The sequence below is a fragment of the Grammomys surdaster genome, unplaced genomic scaffold, assembly GCF_004785775.1.
Source record: "Grammomys surdaster isolate TR1022 unplaced genomic scaffold, NIH_TR_1.0 252, whole genome shotgun sequence".
Taxonomy (NCBI): domain Eukaryota; kingdom Metazoa; phylum Chordata; class Mammalia; order Rodentia; family Muridae; genus Grammomys; species Grammomys surdaster.
In genome coordinates, this window is record NW_021604693.1 from 50,926 (window position 1) to 73,877 (window position 22,952).

At 50.6% G+C, this 22,952-nt stretch overlaps 1 protein-coding gene across 2 annotated transcripts; it reads left to right on the plus strand.

The window, feature by feature from the left end:
- The first annotated feature begins 31 nt into the window (after positions 1-31).
- Positions 32-22,116, plus strand: Ppp1r12c (protein phosphatase 1 regulatory subunit 12C). 2 transcript variants are annotated; one of them, XM_028775095.1, is made up of 22 exons: positions 32-440; positions 4,018-4,148; positions 4,233-4,351; positions 12,490-12,649; positions 16,838-16,982; positions 17,059-17,133; positions 18,057-18,130; positions 18,206-18,333; positions 18,458-18,531; positions 18,780-18,932; positions 19,029-19,096; positions 19,549-19,680; positions 19,887-19,977; positions 20,062-20,145; positions 20,218-20,278; positions 20,431-20,516; positions 20,604-20,644; positions 20,724-20,826; positions 20,930-21,034; positions 21,200-21,250; positions 21,345-21,395; positions 21,475-22,116. In XM_028775095.1, the coding sequence occupies exons 1-22, from the start codon at positions 108-110 to the stop codon at positions 21,559-21,561; spliced, it is 2,352 nt and encodes a 783-aa protein (XP_028630928.1). In that variant the 5' UTR covers positions 32-107; the 3' UTR covers positions 21,562-22,116. The 2 variants fall into 2 exon arrangements, with proteins under 2 accessions (XP_028630928.1, XP_028630929.1); XM_028775096.1 differs by having other exon boundaries at positions 20,434-20,516.
- Positions 22,117-22,952: the final 836 nt, after the last annotated feature.

Sequence of the window (22,952 nt, forward strand, 5' to 3'; positions counted from 1 at the left end):
TGCTTGTCGCGCGGCCCTTCCCGGCGGCCCCCGGGGCGGGCGGGTGGCGGCTGTTCGTCGCCCGGCGCTCCCTCGTTCGCTTAGTGGGCGGGCGGGCGGCCGGCGCGATGTCCGGCGAGGATGGCCCGGCAGCGGGCCCGGGGGCGGCGGCGGCTGCTGCGGCCGCCCGTGAGCGGCGGCAGGAGCAGCTGCGGCAGTGGGGGGCGCGGGCGGGCGCTGACCCGGGCCCCGGGGAGCGGCGTACCCGCACGGTCCGCTTCGAGCGCGCCGCCGAGTTCCTGGCGGCCTGTGCGGGTGGCGATCTGGATGAGGCTCGCCTGATGCTGCGGGCAGCGGATCTCGGTCCCGGGTCCGGCGCTGCGTCCGACCCCGCCGTCCCTTCACCTGCCCGTGCGGTGCTCGACTCCACTAATGCCGATGGCATCAGCGCCCTGCACCAGGTCAGCGCCCCCGCCCCGCGTCTTCGCCACTCGGGCATCCTCCCTCCTCGGCCCTGAGCCACCTCCCCTCGATTCTGCCATCGCTGAGGATCCCGCCTGCTCTGTGGCCGCCTCTTCTCTGTCAGTCCTACTGTCATCTCTCGCCCGTGCATCTTTTGCAGCATTACTTACTTCCGTGCCTACGCTGGCCGGGTTTCTCCTTTCCTCACTGGTACTTGTTTCGCTGTGCTGCAGTCTTTTCTCACCCAGGCCTGAGGTTTCGTTCTCCTGCAGTCTGACTTGACCCTCCTCCTTCGGTAGGCCCAGGTCCTTCAGTGTCACTTCTTTGAAGGTCTATCTTGTTTGTGCCTTCCTCTTCTTCCCGTGACTTGTGCTGTCCGTTGCGGCCTCGGGATGGTCTTTTCCCTTCTAGGCAGTGTACCATGTTGTTTCCTTGAAAAGGCACTTCCTCTGTTGGGTCATCCTTTTCTTTCTTTATCTTTTCTCCTACCCTCAATCCCATGTCCTTAGTTAAATAATCTCTTCACTCCCACTTTGGGGATCTTGCCACCTCTTATAGAGGTTTCTCCTTAACTCTCTTTCTCTGTTCACATTATTTGCCTTCCTGGAAACTTGTAGGCATTTGCTCTCCCAGGAGCTGGACCACTTTTCCATTTGTTTTGTTGTTGTTTTTTCCCCCCTTACACAAGGTCTTGCTATGTAGGCCAGGCCAGCCTCAAACGCAGGTCCTTATGTCTCTGCCCTTCTCATTTCTGGAATTACATAGCCACTTCACCTATCCTTGGTTCATCTCTTAGCCTTTATTTGGGCAATGTTCTTCTTCAAAAAGTGTGCCCTCTCTCCTGAATTTCCACTCTATCACCTCCCAGAGGATTCTAGAACCTAGTCCACTAAAACTCTGGGTATCCAAGACACATTATTTTTCCAGTGCTCTGTACCCAAGAGTCAGGACCATCTTGTGTTACTTGGGCTTGTCTGCATTCAGATTGCTTTTATTCACAGGATGACCAAGGACAAGATTAGTCACACTAGCCTACATCTCGGTTCTCCTGCCTGGTCTCAGTGTTGGTCCCCTGTCAGTCTTCTGGTGGGCAGCCTTCTTTCACGGAAGCTTCCATCTTCTGGGTTGTCCGCTCTTCCCCTTGCTAGGATCCCAGTTACTGGTGGAAACAGACGGGATCCTGGAAGGGAAGCCTGCCTGTGGAGATGGGAAACAGAGGGAGGGTATTTCACAGGTTCAGTTTTCATGCATGCAGGTCGAGAAAAAACACTCAGAATCCATCCGTCCTGGTCTGGTGTGTAGCGTGGGTGATAGAGTGGGTACCTAGAATGCAGGAAGCCAGGTGCTTAGAAAGTGGAGACAAGGTGGGTTGGAGGTTCAGTGTCAGTCAGCTTCAGCTACACAGTGAGTTTGAGGCCATCCTAGGCCACATGAGGCCTAGTCACAAAAACAAAACCAATTCGTCAGTACTGACCTAATATCTATTTGGCTGTCTGTTCTTTTTCTCTTGTCTCTTGAGTGTTCTTTCTCTGTGTCCTTTAGTTTTATTATTTGTGGAATGGGACCAGTGGTCACCTCTGTCCCTAGAAGCTCTGGTGAGAAGTGTCATGTGGAAACTCCTTCTTGGGGGCCTACGTGAACTAAAGGTATACCGTGGGAATTTTCTTCCAGTGCTGTTTGGGACATTTTCCTTTACATGCAGCAGGGCACTATTTCCCTGAGGCCCCACTCAGGGTCTCAGCGTTTTTGACCAGTCCAGGAGAGCAGCTCAGACTTCCACCACCACCCAAGTCCCTGGTTCCTGAGTTTTCCCTTCTGACTGCACTACTCTTTTCTGGATCTGCTGGAGGCCACTAGAGTGCCTCCTCTGACAGGAACCTGTAACCTCAGGCCTGGCCTGTCAGACAGCCTGCCAGGTGGGATTCTCCCCCTCCCCCACCACGGAGAGACCTTGGTGAATTCTCCCTTCAGGGCTTTGCTGGAGGCTTGGAAGACTGGGAGAGGATATTCAAAGAGAGTAGTTGGTTTACAGAGCCAGTACGCAGAGGGAGCTAGGGTCTGGAGTGGGGCTAGTGTAGTGTCACCACCAGGTACTGCCCTGGCTTTAGCAGTGAAAGTTCCCAGAGCTAGTTTCAGTCCCAGGAAAACAGGGACATTTGGTCACTCTATCTGGTGACTTCTGGTGTTTCCCGATTTCTATACTTGGGACTGTGTTTTCAGTTTTAAACCCTCCTTAGGACCTCAGCTTCCTGCTGTGATGTTTCTTGAGCCCCAGCTTGTACCTCACCAAGGCAGGGATACTCTTTTTTTCTTCCCTTTGTCCAATAATCTACCTTGTCCAATAATGGCTATGAGTTGGGTCTGCAGTAGGCAGGGCTGGGAGTTCAGAGTCTTAGGTTTGAACAGGGAGAGACTGTGTGCGCAAACACATGGGTCTGAGGGAGGAGGGACAAGTCTGGACCCCTAGGTCTAAGAAGAGGATTGGCTAGAGTTCTGTGTCTGAGGAGGAGGAGGTGGGCCTAGATTCTTGGGTCCCTGGTGCCCAGCCTCAGGCATCTTTCACATGGATGCCGTTCCAGGCCAGGTCCTTGAAAGGGAAAGGCCCATCTGCCTCCTTGCCCCCCTTCCATCACCATGACAACAGGGTGGAAATAAACTGAGCCCAGAGTGAAGCCCAGAGTTCATCCCGTTCCCAGGGCACGTGTGGCCCCCCTCTTGCAGCCTGAATTTCCATGACTTCATGCTCTTGGCCCTTGTGGCTTCCTTCCCTCCTTCTCCAGATGGTCGAACTTGAAGAAGGGGCTTAATTTTCATGAGGGCCCAGGAGTTGGGACCCAATCCCCTCCCTAGACTCAGTGGTTCCACTAGTCTAGCCAGTGTCATCAGGGGTTGGGACCAGCTCTTCTATGGCCCTAGGCACTGTGCTGGCTAGAGTGAGGCCTTTCTCTACCCAAGCTTTCAGTTCCAAGCGTGAGGAAGTGGGGGTGTAGTGTGGTGTCAGGTGTTTGGAAAAGATGTTCCGAGGAAACCTGTGCACAGGAAAATTTGGGAAATATGCCCCTGGCCTTCAAATTTGTCTCTGGCAGGTGCTGCATGTGTGCCTTTTTATGGTGATAATCTTTTTTTCCTGTGCTATGAATGGAACTCAGGGCTAGGTGAGCATTCTGCCACTACGTACCTACCTGGGGTATGTCTGCTCAAGGTGCCCTGTCTTTTGGGGGACAATGTCTGGGCTCGGGGGCTCCTCCATCTCAATATGTTGAGCAGTCACATACAGGGATGGCAGCCCCATGTGTTCCCTGTCCACATTTTCATCCTGCTTCTAGAGCCTGCTGTTATCTCCATGAACTCTTCATGCTGTAGTGACCCAAACATGGAGTAACTAGAGCATTTTAAGTGGCTGGTGGCTGGAGGACCCCTGGGACTTACATTGGAGGCCATTGGCAGTGCTTTCCACACCGTCACCGGCCCTGGGCCCTGGGCCCTGGGCCCCTGGGTCTGCCTTTGTAGAACAGCCTCCTTGCTGAGCCTTGGGTTGGGTGACATGAGAGCTGATGGGCGTGCTCCCACCCTCAGGCCTGCATAGATGAGAGCCTGGACGTCGTTCGCTTCCTGGTAGAGCAGGGTGCTACTGTGAACCAGGCAGACAACGAGGGCTGGACGCCTCTGCATGTGGCTGCCTCCTGTGGGTACCTGGACATTGCCAGGTGAGGCAAGGGTTGGTTGAAGGGCGGGGCTTGGGCCCAGTATTGGGTCCAGGCCTGGCAGCTCTGACCTTTCCTTGCCCCTAGGTACCTCCTGAGTCATGGGGCCAACATCGCTGCTGTCAACAGTGATGGGGACCTGCCTTTGGACCTGGCTGAGTCGGATGCCATGGAGGGGCTGCTGAAGGCAGAGATCACTCGCCGAGGTGGGCCTATGGAATTAAGAGCTTTGGAATTTGGGAGTCTGGGCTCAAAGTCCTGGCCATTTCCTTGGACTTGGCTCTCTTTATGTCTCTGTTTCTTCCTTAGTAAAATGGGAGTGGAGGGGTTACCAAGGGTCTAGTGAGACACTACCAGACATAAAATAAGAGCCCTAGCTGCTATGAGTATGTCATTTCAGCCTCAAGGAACTGAGGGATGGAGGGACCATGAGCAAATGCTTGTCCAGGAGTAAGGAGCAAGATGGCTAGACCCTACCACGTGTTAAGAAGGACTGGGAGACATAGTGGAATCTGTCCTGAGCTCCCAAAACCACTTAGTCCTGGTTTCTTTTAGTGGAAACTAGAAGCCCCTTGAATTGCCACGTCTGGCCCAATTCTTTTCCGGGATGAGGTGCTTTTGTTCTTAATAGCAAGTTCTTTTTTGTTTTGTTTTGTTTTGTTTGTTTGTTTGTTTCGAGACAGGGTTTCTCTGTGTAGCCCTGGCTGTTCTGCAACTCACTTTGTAGATCAGGCTGGCCTTGAACTCAGAAATCCACCTGCCTTTGCCTCCCAACTGCTGTGATTAAAGGCATGCACCACCACTGCCCAGTTAATAGCAACTTCTTCTTCTTTTTTTTTTTTTTTTTTTTGTTTGTTTTTTTTTTTCGAGACAGGGTTTCTCTGTGTAGCCCTGGCTGTTCTGGAACTCACTCTGTAGACCAGGCTAGCCTCCAACTCTCGAACTCAGAAATCCACCTGCCTCTGCCTCCCAAGTGCTGGGATTAAAGGCATGCACCACCACCACCCGGCTAATAGCAACTTCTTAAAGAGGCTTGAGATACCTCTCTGCTGGCATGAAAAGCCAGTGTCCATTGTCCAGGTCAGGTGTGGTGCTGCATGCCTGTAATCCCAGCCTTGGGTGATAGAGGCAGGAGGATCAGGAGTTCAAAGTCATGTTCCTCTATGTAGTAAGTTCAAGGCCATCCTGGACTACATGAGATCCTATCAGCACACAAACAAATCAATATCCAGAGCCAGTTGCCTTATAGCTGGGTGGATCTCAGCTTTCTAATGCAGAGTCTGGAAGAAAAAGGATTGAGAAGTAGGCTAAGTTGGGGATGTTATGGAGTTTAGCAGGCTCTCCATGAACATAAGATGCCAGTGTATCCTACATTCAGTTCTACACTGGAGAGTGTCCACTTAGGAGGTAAGAGGGAAGAGAGGACAACCGGATCATGGGAGGCATAGTCTTGGCTTCTCTGTTCTTGCATGTTACAACCCAAGGTGGAAAGACATGGGTTTGACATTTTGGCGTATTGAATTTCAGGTGGCTGTGAGTCCCATGGGGATGCTTGGTAGCTAGGTGGCACCGGAGATGGAGTCAGAGGTTAGCAGCCTCCCTGGGTTACAGTGGAGCAGCAGGAACAGCGTTGAGCTGAGCTCCCCTTCCTTTCCCTGATTTTATTTTGGTAAAACTTCAAACACAGAAAACTTGCCTCTGTACTATGACTACTACCTTAGACCCTTTCCTGGGCTTTATCACAGCATTTGTTAAATTATGTGTTTGGGTTTTTTGTCTGCAAGTATGTCTGTTCCACATGCATGTCTGGTGCCCATCGAGGCCATCGAATTCTTTTGCATTTGTAGTTACAGATGGTTGTGAACCACACTGGGTGCTGAGATTTGAGCCTGGGTCTTCTGGAAGAGCATCCTATGCTCATAACCACTGACCTGTCTCTTTAGCCATATTTATCTTTGAGACAGGGTCTTGCTGTGTAGTCCTGGCTGGTCTGGTACTCACTATGTAGATCAGCTTTGACCTTGAGTTTGGAGCAGTCCTGGCAAGCATCTGGAGTACTTGAATTATACATGCACGCCAGTACTCCAGCTTCTGTTTTAAAAGTCCCTTTTTTGTTAGGTTAATTTAATTTATCATTAATGTGAAAGCTTATGCGTTGTGAGAGTCAGAGGACAACTTATAGGAGTGGGAGTCCTTTCCTTCCACCATGTGGGTCCTAGGGATGTTGGAACTCAAGGTCGTCAGGCTTGATGGCAAGCACCTTTACCTGCTGAGCCAGCCTGCCAGCCCACCAGTGGTTTTACAACAAAGCAGCTTTTCAACACACCCAGCAGTTCACTCATTCAGAGTGCTCAGTTCGTGGTTGTGTTGTGGTCCACAGAGTTGTAGAGTCAATACCACATTCATTTCAAAGCATTTTTAAAGTCACCTTCAAAAGAAATCCTGTAGGTTTTGGTTCCCTTTCACATCCCATTTCTAAGGCCTTCTGTCTTTAGGAATATATATATCTGTTATGGACATTTCACAGAGACGAAGTTGCAGTCTAAACACCCTTTACTGTTTTGTCCTGCTCTCTTCCCTCCCATACACATAGGCATCAATACCTTTCTTGTTTTTCCCTTTCCAGCCTGCCTTCCTCCCTTCCGTTCCTCAGCTCTTTGAGACTATGTTGCTGATGTTGTAGACTTTGCCTAGATACTGGAGAATACTTCCCTCATCAGGCCCTGCTGCTCTACCCTCTCCAGCAAGGAGGTGGGGGCAGCCTGGAGCCTTCCCAGTGCCACAAGGTAGCTTGTGCTGTGTCCTGTGCTTCTCCCACTGAGAGGCTCCAGTGAAGGTGAGCCCATCCATCTTGCCTTCCCTCTGCTGGTGCTGATACATTTCTCAGATTCTGTTCTGCCCGGCCTGATAAATAGTGAGTTCAAGGTCTGTCTGAACTACAGATAGAGTTCAAAGCCAGCTTGAGCAAATGAATGAATAAATGAATGAATGAATAAATAAATAAATAGCTAGAGAGATGGCTAAGTCCCTGAGAACACTTTCTGCTTTGCCAGAGAATCAAGCTCAGTTCACAGCACCAGTATCTCGGCTCACTGTAGCTTCAGCATCTGGAGGAAGCTTGTACCTCTGATCTCTTCTATCACCAGATTCTGCCCATGCACAGATACACAGGGACACACTATTAAAAATAATAAAAATAGAATCTAAAAAGAAATAGAGGAGGGGACTGGATGCTACTCAGTGGTAGAACACTTGCTGAGTATGGGCAAGTTCAATCCCAGCACAACACAGCAAAATAAGCACCCCGAGATTCAGACCCACAGTGTTATTTGATTAATTTAGTTAATTGGCCTGGGCTGTTGTAAAACTTACTATGTAGTCCAGTGTGGTCTTGTGATTCTCCTGCCTCAGCCTTTTGAGTGCTGGGGTTGCAGCAGTGAACCACCATGCCTGGTTCTCTTTTTTTTTTTTTTTTTTTTTTTATATATATTTTATGGTGCTTGCAGTGAGAAAGTCACGTGCAGGCATATTTACAATATCTTAGGGCTTGGGTGTGGTTTAGTAGTCTGGTCTGTGGCACTTGGCCTAGTTTGTGGATTCCTTCCTCAGAATCAGGAGGAGTAGGAACTCCATCAGTGGACGGATTAGCAGAATGTGGTCTATACAGATAAAAAAAGAAGGAAACTAACTCATCTACTAGCTTGGATGAACCTTCAGGGCTTAAATGAAGCAAGCCAGCCACACAAAGACAAGTGTAAAGTTCCCATTTGCATGAGATACTGAGAAGAATCACGTCAATAGATCGTCCAAATTCATAGGGACAGAACATCAAATGCGGTCTCCAGGTGCTGACAACCCTGGAAGTAGAACTGGCTGTGGTGAGTTTAATCCTGTCACATCTCTTTAATCCCAGCTATCAAGAGGCAGAGGCAGGCTGATCTTTGAGTTTGAGGCCAGCCTTGTCTATACGGTGAGTTCCAGGACAGCCAGGGCTACACAGAGAGACCCTGACTCAATGAGCTAAACAAACAAAGGGGGTGGGGGGTTGGCTAGATGGCTCAGTGGGTAGACATGCTTGCTGTCAAGCCTGACAACTGAGTTTGATCCCTGGGACCTACATGGCGGAAGCAGAGAACTGACCTGTGATTATTATCCTGTGATTCTCACACATATACACAAATAAATGGATGTAATAAAAATGTGGCAGGATAGAGTTACTGTTTACTGTGTGTAGACATTGAGTTCTTCCTATGCCTGTAAGTGCGTGTATGCGTGCACCTATGTTCGTAGGCCAAAGGTCAAAGTGTTCCTCAGCTGTACACGTTGATTTTTGAGACAGGGTTGCTCAGTAGCTTAGAGCTTGATGATTGGGCTTATTTGGCTGACCAGTGAGCCCAAGGATCCTCCCGTCTGCCTCCCCAGTGCTGAGATTACAAGTGACCAACCATGTCTGGCATCTTACATTGGTGCTGGTTGGGATTGAACTCAGGTTCTCACACTTGTGTGGTGGATACTGTACAAACTGAGCCATCTTTCCAAGCCCCAGTGTTTCAGTCTTTGGAGATGGATCCCAAATGGCCCCAGCTGCTTTGGTGTTGTATCAGGTATGCTCTCTCGTTGAGGTGCTTAGCCAGGCTTCCAGCAGTGCAGGCTGATGCCCACCTGCAGCACAGCAGCTCCACCGTGGTAAGCTGATGTCATGTTAGCCACAGAGCCCATCACTATGCAGGACTAGGCTTTGAGTAGTCACACAGATGCCATAAAGGGGAGGAAAGTCAGGATGTGGTTACTGAAGGAGGAAGACTGGGTGCTGCCAGGTCTTAGCAGTTCTGTTGTGGCTCAAGCTGCAGGGTCAGGCCTTGGCAAAACTCCTTTGGGGGACAGGGTAGGAAGGGGACTTAAGTGCTTTTTGGGAAAGGTGAAGCTATCTCCTTTGATATCCAGGAAGGACAGAGGACTGCAGCACACAGAGACAGGCACAGTGGTCTGTGATGGTTACAGGTGCAAGCTTGAGTAACAGGAAGGCTGTGCCTGGAGGGAACACTCAGGCTGGAGTTGAACACAGCTGAGGCTGCTGCGGATCCGAGTTCCTCTCCTGTCGTTTGTACTTTTAGGTTGTATAAGTGCATGGGAATGCTGCACAGTGTTTGTTGTTGGTGAGAGCGAAAGGTTGGTGCCGCCACCAGACAGTGGATGATGCCTGATTTATAAGCAAGTGATCCCAGCAGGGGTCAGCTGATGTAGCGGTGGAGGGGTGGACAGTGCCTATTTCAGGCCTTACAGGGCCTACAGTCCCTATTGTAATGACTTTACCAGCTGCTATAGAGGGAAACGAGCCAAGGACAAGATGAGGAAAACCAGATGTGACTACATTAAAGCTTATTTCAGGCTGCTGAGATGGCTCAGTGGGTGAAGGCACTTGACATCAAGCCTGACCCCTGATTTCAGTCCCTGGGATCTACTTGGTGGAAGGAGAGAAGTGACTCCTGCAAGCTGTCTGCTGACTTTACACATGTACTTGAGTGCACATATACATTCACACAATAAAATAAATGTAATAAAAAATTTTCTTACAGCAAATTCAGTATTCACACACATACAGACACCCTTCATTTCCAGGACTAGGAATGTAGCTAAGTCAGTAGAGGGGGTAGCTGCACAAACTAAGGTCCTGAGTTCGAATTCCCAGCAATTGTGTAGACAAGCCCAGCCAGTACCTGAAATCCTAGCAGTTGTTGGGAGGCAGATATAGAAGGATCCCTGTGACTTGCAAGCCAGTCAAGGCTAGCTGAATCAGTGAGTGGTCTACCAAGACAAGGTGTAGGGGCTGGTGGCTTATTGGTTAGCGTTCTTGATGGTCCTCCAGAGGAGAGTTGAGTTCCTAGTACCCACATGAGCACATCTAACTCCAGTTCTAGAGGAATCTGACACCCTCTTCTAGCCTTCTGTGGCACTGGGCACACATGTATATAAACATACATACAAGCAACACACATGTGTTACACATAAAATAAAAGCCCTAATTAACAAGCTACCCCAAAACACCCTATGCAAGAAAAACTGAGTAACACAAGCAGGTCTTGGTTGTGTGGGAAGCACAGGGCACTCTTGAGCACGCACAGGAATACTGGGTAGTGGTTAAAGAAAAGCAAAGGTACTCCACCCTTCCCCTTCCCTGCCACAGTAGGATTGAACTGTGCGGGTGACTCCCTTTAAGGAAGCAGGAGTCTGGAGGAAGAGGGCGGTCTTGGCCTTCCCTGCTCTATTCTCTGTGACTGCGCTGCAGATGGACTTAGCCACACATTCTTTAACTCTGCCACTGCAAGGGGAGTCCTAGTTGGCCAGATGATACAACAAGCCAGGACTCAACTGCTACCAGGTAGCACCTAGCTTCAGCTGGTGTCTGGATGGAGTTGGTTTTGGCTTGGGATGAGAAAGAAGATCCCTAAAAACTTTGAGGACTGTTTCTTGGATCTCATTTTTAGCTTCATGGTGGAAGTCTACAGTGTATGTGTTGAGGAAACAGCTGGTATACCTTGGTTGTAAGGGAGTGGAGTGAAGCTGGGAAGGAGCCCACTGTATTTAGGGGTTGAACTTGGAGCCTTAGGTTTCCAGGCAGGTATCCTGCCACTGGACTAAACTGATCCCTGGAGACAGGATCTTGCTTTGTTAGTCCTAGCTGGCCTTGAACTAGTGCGTCTGCTGTTTGCCCCCTTGTGTAGGTGTTTGTCTTGGTTTAGAGCCTAGCCTTTAACAGCTGAGTCATCTCTTCAGCTCCTTTGTGTTGGTTTTAAAAGCCAGGTTCTGCCTGAAGGTCTTTGCCAGTGATACCCAGTGGAAATCCAGGGTGAACTACAAATGTAGTTTGAAATTTCCAACTCATAGGCTGGGCTTGTGACTTAGTTGGTAAAATGCTTACCTGTTAAGCACGGCTCTCAGCTTGGCCCTCAGCACCATGTAAACTAGGCGCGCTGGTGGAAGCCTGGAATCCCTGCCCTTGGGAGGTGGAGGCAGGTAGACAATCCTGCTTATCCTGCTCTGGAGCGAGTGTGAGACCCATTGGGGAAATGTAAAACTCTGTCACACACACAGAACAAAACCAACAATAGCCAGTTAAATCGAGTGCATTTAATACAGTGAGGGGAACTTGGGAGTTGGCTCAGCTAAGAAGATGTTTAGTGCACGAGTCTTATGACCCAAGTTTCCATCAGTTGGTGGCACTGGTGCACAGATGTACTCCCAGTTTCTAAAGTGAGATGGGAAAATTGTCAGGAAGCTCCCTCTGTAGACCAGGCTGGCCTTGAACTCAGGTTCACCTGCCTCTGCCTCCCAAGTGCTGGAATGTTTTGTCTTTAAAGATGTATTTATTTTATGTATTGTATGTCTTTATGTGTATGGGTATTTTGCCTGTGTGCATAGATACATGCACCTCATGTGTGCATGGATCCCTTGGAACTAGAATTATAAATACTTGTGAGCTGCCTTGTGGGTGCTGGGATTTGAACCTAGGTCCTCTAGAGGGGCAGCAATGCTTTTAACTGCTGAGCCTTCTCCCCAGTCTGCTGTTTTGTTTTGTTCTTTTGGTTTTTCGAGACAGGGTTTCTCTGTGTAGCCCTGGCTGTCCTGGAACTCACTCTGTAGACCAGGCTGGCCTCGAACTCAGAAATCCGCCTGCCTCTGCCTCCCAAGTGCTGGGATTAAAGGTGTGTGCCACCACTACCCGGCTGAAAGAAACCTTTAAACATTTAAATCTTCATCATCATCATCATCAAATGCATGCTGTAAAGATTGCATCTAAGTTGGAGCTATGCATGTGAGAATAAAAATACTCATATATTTAACAAACCCCCAAAACTCACTGTGTAGTGCAGGCTGTTCTCAGATTCATGGTGCTCATCCTGCTTAGGCCAGGTGCCTGAGTTAGAGGTGTGAGCCACCATACACAATTACATACTGAAGGTTTGCTTGGTTTATCACACCTAGGAGGAAGAAACCAGTAGTCTCAGTGTGTGAAGGTGCTGGACTATAGATTATGGGGGTGGGGGTGGGGGTAGGAAAACTTAGATGGTTTCAGGTGCTGGATTTGATTGGGAAAATTGAGGTTTCATTTTTAAAAACAGAATACAAGTTGCTAACTGATATTTAAGACCCTCTGTGGTACCCAGGTCTGCAGAGAGCACAATTAAGAAATACTGCATTTGTTCAGGCCTTCTGAATCCAAGCAGAGAACTGGATGACAAAGACTCGTTGAGTCACGGGGCTAAGCTGTGACCAGTTGAAGCTGTCACCTTGGATTTCTAGACTATCTTGTATGAGTTCACCTGTCCCCTTCTCATTCCCCCAGGTGTGGATGTCGAGGCAGCCAAGCGGGCTGAAGAAGAATTGCTGCTTCATGACACAAGGTGCTGGCTGAATGGGGGTGCTATGCCAGAGGCCCGGCACCCCCGGACTGGGGCCTCTGCCCTGCATGTGGCTGCTGCCAAGGGCTACATCGAGGTGATGAGGTGAGCCAGAGGAACTGTCCTGTGTCTTACGCTTCTTGGGGGCTCGTGTCCTTTTCTTCTAGTTTACACACCTAAACTCAAGCATTTCCCTCTCCTTAGTTGTGTTTAAGGGGTTTAAAAATTATATTTGTGTGTCTGTGTATGTGTGTCTGTGTGTGTGTGCAAATTTACATGAAGGTACATGTAAGTACAAAATCGTGAATCACACACATAAAAATAAAATCAGCCTTTAAAAATGTCATTAAGTCAGGTATGTTGGTACATGCCTTTAATTTCAACACTTAGAGGTTGAGGCAGCATTGCTGTGAGTTCTAGGCTAGTCGAGAATATATAGCAAGAGCTTCTCTCCAAAAAAAAAAAAAGCAAAAAAGAAAGAGAAAAAAAGTGCCTGATGCGGTGTTGTACGTCTGTGTTCGTAGTACTTGAGAAACATAGGTAGGATTACTAGAATCTCAAGGCCAGACTTGTCTACATACTGAGTCTGAGGCTAGTGATTTATAATGGGATCCTGTCATAAAAAAATCCAAAGCCCCATATGGAGTTAAGATGAACAACTACCTTTCTGCTTTTCATACTGCTAAGGTTGTAGGTAGGTTTTCTCAGGCAGGATTTAAGACCTTGTACCATCCCAGATTTACAGTCTGTCTGCATTGCTCTGCTCCTAAGGGACTGGCTTCAGCCTCTGTAGTTTCCATATGATTTTCAAGTCTAAGGTTGATCTCTGAACCCATCTCTTCTCAGGGACAGGATACCCTAAGCATTCAAGTGCAGAGGCTATGCCCTTCTCCAGACACGACTCTCACTTGCGGATGTGACTCATTGTAACTTTAATTCTTTCAGATCCTATTTAATGATGATTCTTAAACACTTTAACTTCTCTTGTAGCCCACCACCTACCAGAGATAGTGGAAGAGAAAGGATACGGGGGAAGAGGCCTTGTTTAGAAAGGTTCTTTGGAGCAACTCCTGTCTTCGTTGTCTGGAAATCAGCAGTTCAGTGCACAGGTTACCAGTGGCAGCTCGATCCTCTTGCAAACACTTCATGGCATGGATACACCAGTAGTCCAGTTTGGTAGAGTTGGGTTAGCAACTGAGGTGACATGACGTAGCAGAGAGAGCCAGGTCCAGCCTCAGCTCAAGTCAGCAGGAGGAACTGGGAGGGACACTAGGAGAGGGACACAGGAGAAGTTCTCAGCTGTGCCTCTCTCAGGGAAGTGAAGACTCGAGACCCACAAGTGTTGCACAGCTCGCTGTACCAGCAAGCCAGACTCCTTGTGCATCGCTCCTCCTGTGAGTCCTGTTTACCCCTCCACACACCACGTGTGCTTTCACGTGCTCGCTTTAGCAGAGCATCCTCTCTCCTGTGTCGGCTTCAGGGAAACGTTCCTTCATGTGTTTGCCCCAGCAAAACACCATCCAACCGACTTTCCAAAAGAACCCTCAAGTTTCAACCCATTGTGACTTCCTCACCTGTCGTGGCATCTCAAGTCAGTTGGAACAGAGGCAAAGGAAGCAAATGTATACTCCTTTTCAGGAGAACGTTCCAGAATTTTGTGCACCATTTCATGCCCATGTTCCGCTTACCCAATTCTCATTATTGACCATTCCTAGTTGCAAGGAAAGCTAGGTTTGTTTTCACACAACCCTGTGACTGGGTAATAGTTGTATGGTGTGTGTGTGTGTGCATATCTGTGAGCACTTGTTATGTGTGGGTGCACATTTGTGTGTGTGTGTGCGCGCGCGCGCGCGTGTGTGTGTGTGTGTGTGTGTGTGTGTGTGTGTGTGTGTGTGTGTAGGCCCTAGGTTGTGCGACAGTGTCTCTGGGAGAACCCTGAGCTTGCCTTTTTGGCAAGGTAGCCATCTCCCTCTGAGGGTTTTTGTCCCTTCCTCTGCCTGCTAGAGTTACAGATGGACTGTCTTGCCTACTCAGTGTTTAGGAAGATGCTAGTGAACAGGATGCCTGTCTTCATGCTTTCGCACTTTATCCACTGAGACATCTCCCTCTACGTGGAGAAAGTGTGTAGATACGTGTGGAAGACCTCATTCTCCTGTCACAGAAGCGAAGGACTGGGCTTAGGAGAGTCCATGGGTTGTGGGCATAGGGCATCAGCATATTCATACTGGAGTCTCTCTGGGGAGGGTTGAGGGTGTGACTTAGTGGACAGCACTTGCCTAGCATGTGGTTCTGGGTCCTGGTCCCAGCCCTGGGAAAGAACTGAGCCATTACAACTTGTGTTTGCTCGTTGGCCGTCTCGGTCAGTACCTCGTGTTGATTAAGGATAGCCTCTAATTCATCACTGTCGAATCTCTGATCTTTCTTCTTTGTATCCCTCTGGGATTTACAGCGAGAGCCGCCATGCTTACCTCCCTCTCCTGTAATTTCTTCTTTCTTTTTAGTTGAGACAAGGTCTTGTTGTAAAATCCTGACTAGCCTGGTACTTGATATATAGTTGTCTGGCCTCGGCCTCTTAGTGATGGGATTGCAGGTGTGAGTCATCATGATGAGTTTTGTGATAACCTCTCTGTGTGGGTTTGTATTTACACTCATCTGTTCACTGAACTTGCTGTTATTTATTATTTTTAACTATATTAAAAGTCTTACTGTTACTCTCCTCATGTAAGTAGAGGTAAATATTAATGTCTGTTAGGTGCTGGCCTCCTGGGCTGGTCTCAGACCGCCCATCCTCTTGGCCTTCCTGGCATTTCAGGTATGTACCATAGCCATAGCCACCATAGGTAACGACAGAGATGTGATGGTTTGGGTCATTCTATTCCGATGGCTGTCCTGTCTGTTGAAAGCCCACCAGGTGCTAGCGCACCCCAGACTCAGTTGTTTGACATTGGCACAAATGTTGTGGGGTGTAGCAGTACCCAGTTGAAAACCTTGGCTTCTGGACTAATGAGACAGCTCAGGAGGTAAAAGCTCTTGCCACATAAGAGCCTGGTGACTTGCATTAGGTCTGGTCACTGGTGGTGGAAGGAAAAGACCAATCTCTGACTGCTGTCCTCTGATCTTCATACATGCGCTGTGGCATGTAGGCTCACATTCACACACATTGCACACACACAGTAATAATAAATAAAACTTTAAGTTTATATGAATAAAACCTTGGCCATGGGAGGATAGAAACAGCATGTAATAGGGAAGGCCCTCTGGCAAAGAAACTGCTGGGTGAGGAAGTGTTGATGGCTTAGGGAGAGTGACTGGGTGACATACTGCAGGCTTCAAGGGTGCTGACCGGGAGAGGAGTACAGCTAGTACTGATGTGGGCCATAGTATGTAGGAACTTAGCAAGAAGCCCAGCATGCCCTGGGACGGGAGCAGGGGAATCTTGGGAAATGTGAGGGAGGGAGTCTCAGAGCCAAACAGGACCTAGTGCTTTGCAGTCTTTTGGGCATTTTCGCCTCCCCATGCTTGTGGCCTTGCTCACTGACACAGGACCTCACTCCACTTCTTTCAAAAGAGACCTTGCCCCGTGCTGAATTTGGAGAGCTCCTTGATTGTTACTTTCTAGAAAGAGCCTTGGCTGAGCCAGGCTTTTTCAACTCTAGCATTCTGATGTTTGGATCTAGTCTGTGGTGGGGCTGTCCTGTATGTTGGAGGAGGTTGAGCAGCCTCTTCAGCTCTAACCCACTGATGCGACCGACCTGTCTCTACCTGTAAGTTAGGATGCCACTGATGATGTTTCCAGAGTGTGTGTGTGTGATTGTGTGTCTGTGTGTGTGTGATTGTGTGTCTGTGTGTGTGATTGTGTGTCTGTGTGTGTGTATCTATGTGTGTCTGTCTGTCTGTCTGGGTCTGTGTGTGGTACTTGACACTGTTGATAACCAGTATTCTAAAACAGCTTGGTTCTAGAGTTACACAGGGCCTTCGTGGGTCACATCCTCCTAAGGCTTGGGATAGTGGGGGAGTCTTGCACCTTTCTCATCACCCCTCACCACTGCTCTGAGTCCTTTAACATAGGGATTCAAAAAGTGGGATCCCTGTGCTATGACGAACCTCTCGTGGGTTTGAATTGTAGCTACTGGTCCAAGGGAGGGCTCCGTTGTGCAAAGAAGCTTGGGGAGGGCTGGTCGCCAGCAAATCCAGTAGTGTGTTTTGTGTTGATCAGTAGTACTGTGGCCACAGAACAAAATTTGAAATCATTGGCCTTGCTTGACCCTTGACCTCAGATTCCATGTCCCTTAGGTTGCTACTCCAAGCTGGCTATGACACAGAGCTCCGGGATGGAGATGGCTGGACACCCTTGCATGCAGCAGCCCACTGGGGTGTGGAGGATGCCTGCCGTCTGCTGGCTGAGCACGGTGGGGGCATGGATTCTCTGACCCACGCGGTAAGGGTCAGGTGGTAGGGCAGGGGAGGGAGAGAAGCCCTCACACCAACATCATCTGCCTCCTTCCCCTTCTCAGGGGCAGCGTCCCTGTGACCTGGCTGATGAAGAAGTGATGAATCTTTTGGAGGAACTGGCTCAGAAACAGGAGGACGTGAGTCTCGACTCTAGTTTGCCTCTTTACTTGGCAGCTCTGAGGAGGTAACAGTAACTGGGATGGCTGATGTCCTTTGTCCCTTGACACCCTCGGTCCTGGGACCTTCTGTTCCCACCTGGTGGCCCAGCTCTGGTGGAAGTCTATGAAAGGGGGCACCTCTGGGTATATGGAGGAGGTGAGGCTGTTTCCTCTCTGCTGGGTGTTTCCTGTCTGCTTGATGAGGAGAGAGCTATGACATACATTCAGTCTATCCTCCCCGATGTCTCTAGTGAAGTGATCATGGATGTGGGCCCCTGGCAGATGGCATGAGCTGGGATTTCAGTATTTAGTGAGGTGGCCCAGACATTGTGGGAGCCATCCAGAAGACCCACTGGGAACATTCTCCAGAGATGAGCACTGTGGCACACTGAGGTTCAATGAGAGCACGGGCAAGTGGCATTCTGGTGGAGCACTGTTGCGACAGACATGGGTTTATGGCAACAGACTTCATTTAGTCTGGGAAGGTGGCTACTGTCATCGAGCTGAGAACTTGTCTGTGATAGCCATAAAGGAGACGAAGAGCCTCCTGCCCTGGCCGCCCTGCCAACAGTTAACCAGCATCCTAGATGTGCTGAAGAGTAGGGAGGAGGTCTGAGCAAGTTTCTAGCCCCTGGGAAGTAGAAGAATCCCTCTGGCAATAAGACTAGAGGCCAGTGACAGTTGGATCAGGCCAAGCCTGGGAGAGCTTGCATAAGCCCCAGATACGGTGTGCTGCCAGGACACTGAGTTCTCATGTTTGCAGAGCTCTGTATACTGTGGCTAGCCCAGTTATGTGTGATGGCTCTGGAGGTAGGGAGGGAGCACCAAGAAGGGAAAGCAGGGAGATCCAGGAGGGATTGTACCCTCTGGCCTTCCCCAGTTGTCCTCTTCCATCCTTATAGCTTAGGAACCAAAAGGAAGCCTCTCAGGGCCGAGGCCAGGAGTCACAGGTCCCTTCAAACAGCAAGCACAGAAGGTAAGAAAAGGCCAGGCTTAGGGTGGGTTGGACTCACCACCAGACTTGGACAGTGACACTCTGTCCTTTCCCTAGGAGCTCGGTGTGCCGTTTGAGCAGCCGTGAAAAGATCTCCCTGCAGGATCTGTCAAAGGAGCGCCGGCCTGGTGGGGCAGGAGGGCCCCCTATTGGAGATGAGGATGAGGGAGAAGAAGCCTCAGCTGGTAGGGATGCTAAGACCCCTGGGTCCCAGGAAGGAGTGAGTGCTGGGCCTGGAGTCGTGGGACTCCAAAATATCAGAGGTAGCTGACATCTCCTTTGACATTCCCTTTCTGTTCTGTACTACAGCGCACCCAGCTGTGGAACCAAGAGCCCTTAATGGTGTGTCTTCCCCTGTGTCCTCCAGCCCTAAGAGCCCTGTGGTGAGTCTGATCACCATGAGCCGATGTGAGGTTTGGGGCAATGGCGGGACCCTGTAAATACTCCTACCTCTGGTCAGGAAGATGGCCTTTTGCCTTGCTTTCTAGGTCCTTGTGGACATAGAACTATTTTTTTGGTGGCACCCGCCTTGGCTGTGATTTTCTGTGGTTCTCCTGGAGTTATACCCTTAGCTTCTGGGGAGAGGGATCATTGTTTTGCTCAGTGATGGAGACTTTCCCTCTTCTCCCAGCTGCCAGAAGAGGCTCCCTTCTCCAGGCGCTTTGGTCTCCAGAAGACAGGGAGCTCTGGTGCCTTGGGTCCTTCAGAAAGGAAGGGTACAGAGGGAGTTCTCGGTCTGCAGCGCTCAGCCTCCTCCTCCCTCCTTGAAAAGGCCTCCACTCAGGTAGGGTCACGAAGTGTGGTGGGTAGGGGAGAGGTAGGTGGGGTGTCTTCTGCCTCGGGACAGAGTACCTCCTTTGTTTTTCTCTTGCCTCCACAGGCCAGGGAGCCTCGTCTTGCCAGAATAACCCCTACCCCTGCCCAGAAAGTGCCAGAGCCCTTTACCCTGTAAGTACTTGGAGCAAGGCCTGGTGTTTATCCTGGCATTTGAGATCCTGGGAGAGTCCTTAAGGGGGCATCAAGTAAATGCTCACTGTAAAGCACCCACTGTGATCTGACTGCCTCAGGGCTTCTGCTCCTTCTGTTGACTCCATAGGGTCAGATTGGGCTCTCCCTCCTTCCTGTCTACCTTTGTTGTCACCTTTTCTCTAAGGCCCACCAGGACTGCCTTGCTAACGTTGACACAGTACATATCCCTGGCTTATTCTCTTTATTTTCTCCAAGCACCTTTTCTCCTCACGCTCCAGACTTGCCTTTTTGGCTGCTGTTTGTTTTTTGTCTGTTTTGCCTGGAAATGACCCCTTTCAGTAGTGACCACTGTTTTATTCTCTATGGTCTCTCCCATGCCTGGCACAGAATGCAGGCTTGAGGAATATTTGCTGATGAATGAATCCATGCAGGTGTGAGGCTGCCAAGCCTCCTTCTTTGGATCACTCCCCTCTACCGTCCAGGAGGGAGCCTGGATCTCCAGTGAAACCAAATGCCCTCACAGCCTCTGCAACACCCCTGGCCGACTCCAGGGATCGTCGGAGGTAAAGAGGCTAGGGGCAAGCAGCACTGAGACAGCGGTGTTTGGGGGGTCTTTAGGGCTCTGGCTAGTACTCCTGGAGTACTTAGTCTAAGGTCTGTGGGAGTTGAAATGTGTTCTGCTAGGATGTGCACCCTCTGTAGGTTCATTCGCGGGTGTGAGAGCTCACAAGGGACAGGACACTGTCTCAGTTCAGGGTTCTCCACTCAGGTCCTACCAGATGCCTGTGCGTGATGAGGAGTCTGAGTCTCAGCGGAAGGCTCGCTCCCGCCTTATGCGACAGTCTCGGAGGTCCACACAGGTGTGGGCTGGGGTCGGGCCTGTGCTCTTGGGTCTGGGGGAGGAGGGCTGGGTCAGAGTCTTCCCTGATTGTTCTCTCTGCTAGGGTGTAACTTTGACAGACTTGAAGGAAGCAGAAAAGGTGGCTGGGAAGGTCCTAGAGCCAGAGCAGCCGGCCCTGCCCAGCCTGGTGAGCAGGTTTAGGTGAAGTGGGTTGGGTGGAACCCATCTCCCTGTTTCTGACTGTGTGCCTTCCTGGCAGGACCCTTCTCGGAGACCTCGGGTCCCTGGCGTGGAGAACGCAGAGAGCCCTGCCCAGAGAGGTGAGGTCTGCTTTCTGGGAAGTCTTTCCCTAGAGAGCCATCTTATCTCTCACATAAAGTCTTTTGTTAACTTGGGGATGGAATCAGGTTCCATGCATAGTGGACAAGGGTTCCTATAGTAGTGTCTGGGCTGATTCCCGCCAATTCCCCAGCAGAGGCGCCCGAAGGGCAGGGCCAGGGACCACAGGCCGCCAGGGAGCATCGAAAAGCTGGCCATGAGCGGAGGGGGCCAGCCGAGGTGAGGGTGCTGTGGAGGGTTGGTGGGCTGGAGGGAGGACAGGCCTGGACGTGAGGTAGAGACTAAACTCTTGGGGGTCTTCTTCAGGGGGAAGAGGCGGGGCCTACGGAACGGAGCCCAGAGTGCAGGTAGACGGGGTCCTGTGTGGAGGCTGGGGCACATTTCTGAGGTAAAGCTAGGTGCCTAAGGCGTGTCCCTTCTGTCCAGCACTGTGGATGGCGGAACTACGGTCCGCAGGCAGCGCTCACAGAGAGACCTCACACTAGAGTCCAAACAGGAACCTGAAGAGCCTGATGGAGGCTTCCGGAAGGTACAGCATCCCACCCCATGCCCTACCCTACCCTGTTCTGCTTTCAGCTGATGGCCCACATCCGGCCCCTTCTGAGTCTGCCTGCATCCTCTTGTTTTCCCAGCTGTACATGGAGCTCCGCAGGGAGAACGAACGACTTCGCGAGGCCCTGACAGAGACCACCCTGCGTCTGGCACAGCTCAAGGTGGAGCTGGAGCGGGCCACACAGGTATAAATGGGTCGGGGATAATGAGAGGCGGAGCTCCAGTGGGGAGGGGCCTGGCCCTGGCTGGGAGGCTGGGGAGTTCCTTCCGCTGAGGACAGGGCTCGGGCTAGACTAGTGGAGTAAAGACGTAGCTCTTGACTTGACTCCAGGTCTTTCTGTCCTCACCAGCGGCAGGAGCGCTTTGCTGAGAGGCCCGCCCTCCTTGAGTTGGAGAGATTTGTGAGTTTGGGCTCCTGGGGGTGGGCCCACTGTGTCCCAGACTTACCCTGCCTCTTGTCCTTACCCTGCTCTGAACCTGCCCCGTGCCTTGCAGGAGCGCAGGGCTCTGGAGCGCAAGGCAGCAGAGCTGGAGGAGGAGCTGAAGGTAACTGGGGCTTGTGATGGGCAGTAGCCAGACTCCAACCTACCTAGCACCACCCTGCTGACCCCACCCTGTGTCTTAGGCCCTGTCTGATCTCCGGGCTGACAACCAACGGCTCAAGGATGAGAATGCAGCGTTGATCCGAGTCATTAGCAAACTATCCAAGTGACTCTGGAGGAGTTCCCGCACCATATTTATACTGCTGCTTCTGACACACGCACCCTTTCCCCCCGCGTGAACATGAGTGACAAGGCTCTGGGGGAAGTTGCTGAGAAGCCATAACCTCTCGGGACATCAAACTGGGAGGGAAGCACAGAGTCCCCGGGAACCAAGGGGACCTCTCTGCGGTCAGGATAGTGGTGGAAGGCTGAGCCAGGTAGGGAGATGTTGCTGAGAGTGGACAGGCACCAGAGATGGGACCAAGAAGAAAGCAAGGACCAAGAGACGCAAAATCAGCATCCAGAAGCAGAGTGGTTCCCCCAGGGTCCCACCTCACGTGTGATGCTACCCAGCACCCGTCCCCCTCCCCAACAGGGATCCAGGAATGTGCCAAGAGTCCCGCTGGCCTCTGCCAGCTGGACCTGTATATAGGGTCCATGTGCAATAGGGAGGGATGTCTTCTATTTTTGCTGCCTCCTCCCCACCCATTGTCTGGGGAGGGGGAGAAGGTATTTTTGAGACAAAGCACAGGCACCATAAATAAAGTTGTGACATTGCCACTCAGTGACTTGGTCTCCTGCTTGTGGGCTCAGGCTGACTGAGCCCATTTGGATTTGGATTGGGGTGGTTGGAGTGTGCTCACAGGTGTGGGGAGGGCACTTTGCTGAAGTGAACAAGTGCAGCTAAGGATCCCAGATGTTGTGGGAAGTGTCAGAAGGGAGTTCATGGGGCTCAGATTTGCCCTCAGTTCCTCTGAAAGGAGTGGAGTTGGTGACTGGCATTGAAAATGTGGGGTAGAGCACATAGAAAACTGCAAGTGTAGCTTCTCTGGGAAAGGAATAACTGATGGCAAGTTCCTTCAGTCCTCCATGGCCACATCAACTGGGACAGCAAGAGCCAGTCTTGAGATTGCATTGTGCCTCCATCCTTACAGTCAGGAGCAACTGCCTACACTACCAGCTAGGCTCTGTTCTGCCTACTGGTGTCCCAGGAGTGAACAGCTCGGGGGCAGCAGCCACTGCTCTGCAGGAGAGTCAGTCTCACCTGGGTAGCCAGTGTATGAATTTCAGCTGTAGTGCTGTAGAGAAAGAGAAGGGGAGAGGGCGGTGGGTGTGGGTTGGAGTATGTTGTCTGTGGCGGGCTGTATATATGTGGTGTGCATTTTGTGTGTGGTGCATGGCATGGCTGAATGTGGGCTATGGGTTATATGTAGTGTATGGTGTATGTTGGGTGTGTATCTGGTGTTTGTGTATGGTGTTTATGTTAGACACTAGAAGGTAGCAGAGTGAGCCGTATGTCTGAAGGAAGCACATTTTCTGTGATGAGAACCATGAATGAAAAGGTTATAGCCTGGCATGCTAAGGTGCAGGAAGGAACTTGGGGCTAAGTAGCAGAGGACAG

Coding starts and splice junctions, on each gene's coding strand:
- Ppp1r12c (XM_028775095.1), top strand. CDS start 108: ATGTCCGGCGAGGATGGCCCGGCAGCGGGCCCGGGGGCGGCGGCGGCT. Junction 16,983..17,058: donor TGGATTCTCTGACCCACGCG/GTAAGGGTCAGG, acceptor TCCCCTTCTCAG/GGGCAGCGTCCCTGTGACCT. Junction 18,933..19,028: donor TTGAAAAGGCCTCCACTCAG/GTAGGGTCACGA, acceptor TTGCCTCCACAG/GCCAGGGAGCCTCGTCTTGC.